General features: G+C 52.4%; 1 protein-coding gene across 1 annotated transcript in view; it reads right to left on the bottom strand.

Annotated features, from left to right (window-relative positions):
- The window catches only part of LOC128661184 (uncharacterized), a 6084-nt gene that overhangs the window by 2156 nt on the left and 1428 nt on the right, over positions 1 to 2500 (bottom strand). Inside the window, exon 1 of the mRNA XM_053715424.1 lies at positions 1954 to 2500. This exon is cut by the window's right edge and continues 1428 nt beyond it. Within this exon, the coding sequence (XP_053571399.1) occupies positions 1954 to 2500 (547 nt within the window). The remainder of the gene's footprint in view (positions 1 to 1953) is intronic.

Consider the following 2500-nt stretch of genomic DNA (forward strand, 5'->3'; position numbering starts at 1 on the left):
TAGTTTGGCCTTAGGGGAAGTAACTCCCGGCAACAAGCGCTCCATTCTTTTCAGGAAAATCCTCCCCATCGGGATGACCCTCCCTGCAAAGTTGAGCAGACCCAAAACCGATTGGAGCTCTTTCAGCGTGCAAAACTGCGCCGCTGCGAGGCTCCTGACTGCTGCCAACATCTTCTGTACCTTATCAACCGGAAGCCTACATTCCTGGGCTACCGAATCAATTTCGATACCCAGGAAGGTTAGACAAGTGCAAGGGCCCTCCGATTTGTCTTCTGCTAAGGGGACTCCAAATTTCTCCATCAACAGCCGCATGGCGTAAAGGAGCAGCTCACATTCCCTAGACCCCTGTCTGCCGACCAGGAGAAAGTCGTCCAAGTAGTGAGCAATCCTATCCTCTCCTGTCACTTCCGCCACGGCCCAATGCAAGAAGGAACTAAACGCCTCAAAATAGGCGCAGGAAATGGAACACCCCATGGGCAAACAACGGTCAACATAATAGTGTCCGTTGAAAAAACAACCCATTAAGTAAAATGATGCGGGGTGAATCGGCAAGAGTCTGAAAGCAGACTCGATGTCAAGCTTGGCCAGTAAAGCCCCATGACCCGATCTGCGTACTACTTGCAAGGCATCATCAAATGACTGGTAATATACGGTACTTAAGTCCTGAGGAATGGCGTCATTGACTGACTTTCCCTTTGGGTATGAGAGATGTTGTATCATCCTAAACTTTCCTGGGTCTTTCTTGGGCACGACCCCTAGAGGCGAGATAACCAATCCCGGCATAGGTTTTTCCCTAAACGGGCCAGCCATTCTACCCAGTGAAACTTCCTTACCCAATTTCTCCTTCAATACCTCCGGGAAAAGGGAGGCAGATTTCAGGTTCCTGCGAGAAGCCGCACCCGAAACCGGACCTTGTACGGGGATAACAAAACCTTCCCGGAGCCCTGACTCCAACAAGGCCGCCGTTACCCTATCGGGGTATAGCGTGAGCCACTTACTAATTGCGGCCACCTTCAGCGGGGTGTCCGCTCTTAGCGACAGCAGGGCCTCTTGGCCCAGTCCTGTCCTGTCTCTCCCCTTTTTTAACGCAGTCCGCGGCAGGGTGAAATCCCCCGCAGATGCGACAAGCGTGCCGAAAGGAACACGCGGTTCCCAACGTGCATTGCTTGTCCTGGAATTTCCAACAAACCCCAGCTGGGCGTCTGCGAAATCTATTTGCGGGTCGAAACTGCGTTGCACCCGCCGGGGCCCCCGCAGTACCTAGTGATTTCTCGGGACCCAGCCGGGCCCAGAGTTGCATTTCTACGCACCCGAAATCCAACAGTGGATTACCCACCATCTTTCTGCGGAACTCCTCATCGTAATCCCGCCAGGCACCATCGCGATAATTATCAGCAATGATCTCCATGTTTTCCATGTATTTCAACACGGCTAAACACTGGTCCGGCCATTTTTGCAAATAGCAGGACGCATAGATCCTGAAACACCGGCGCCATTCGTGAAATGTATCTGGGCGCTGGTACTTCTTGGGGCCTGTCCCATTCTCCGCTCTCGCTTTCTGCCTTAGGGCTTCCACCGAGAGCTCGAAGATGTTAACAAATTTACCCTCTTGAATTCTCCGTACTGTCTTAGTCTTCAAATGCTCGTGCAGATCATAAGAAGACCAGGATCTAGTATCCCCTTGGAGTGCCACCTTCCGATTAACAGGCCTCCCCACCCCACTTATGCGAAGTCTGGGTGGGGCAGCCCTGTCGGACCTACCAGAGGCAATATAGTCATGACGGTCACGCAAACCCCCTTTTTCTGATCTCTTCTCATCAGTTAACCATCTAAGCATCTTATACATTCTTTTATTGCCCTTCCCATGCAACCCCAGTTCCTTGTCATTTTCTGACCCAGAATCATCCGAGGATGAGGTAAAACCCCGCAACCCCACTGAAACTGAGGACTCACCATCTCTCACACCAGTCCTGTTTGGAATCGCCACGACTCCCGAAGTAGAAGGACGCTCATCCTCTGACACCATGGAGTCCTGGCCGCTCTCAGCACCTCTCTCCAACCCGCTGCCTGAATCTCCTGACGTAGCCATGTCGCTTTCCTGCAAAAGAGATTGCCAGAGAGGAGTACCACGAAGGGGAAGGTCTGCTCTACCCCTCCCCCTGTGCCCAGACCGTTCATGCATCCCCTCACACACATCATGGTTGTCTTCGCCACTTGCAACATCATCATACACACCCTGCTCATCTTCTGTAAAGTCCTCTATCTCTTCACTAAAATGTACTGACTTCTGAGTGATAGGGGTGGCTTTCTTACGTCTAGTGGATGCAACCGCTAAATCTAAACTCTGAAACTGTTCTGGTGAACCATGTTTGGTAGAAGACCTAGTTACTACCTTCCTCGCTGCTGCCGGGGATGCGCCCGGAGCCTGAGGCCTAGCCCCTACACTCCCACTAATTTGCGCGCCAAAAGCGCCGCCTGCACGGGCGCCGCCTTTGCCCAA

Source organism: Bombina bombina, chromosome 5 (assembly GCF_027579735.1).
Source record: "Bombina bombina isolate aBomBom1 chromosome 5, aBomBom1.pri, whole genome shotgun sequence".
NCBI lineage: Eukaryota > Metazoa > Chordata > Amphibia > Anura > Bombinatoridae > Bombina > Bombina bombina.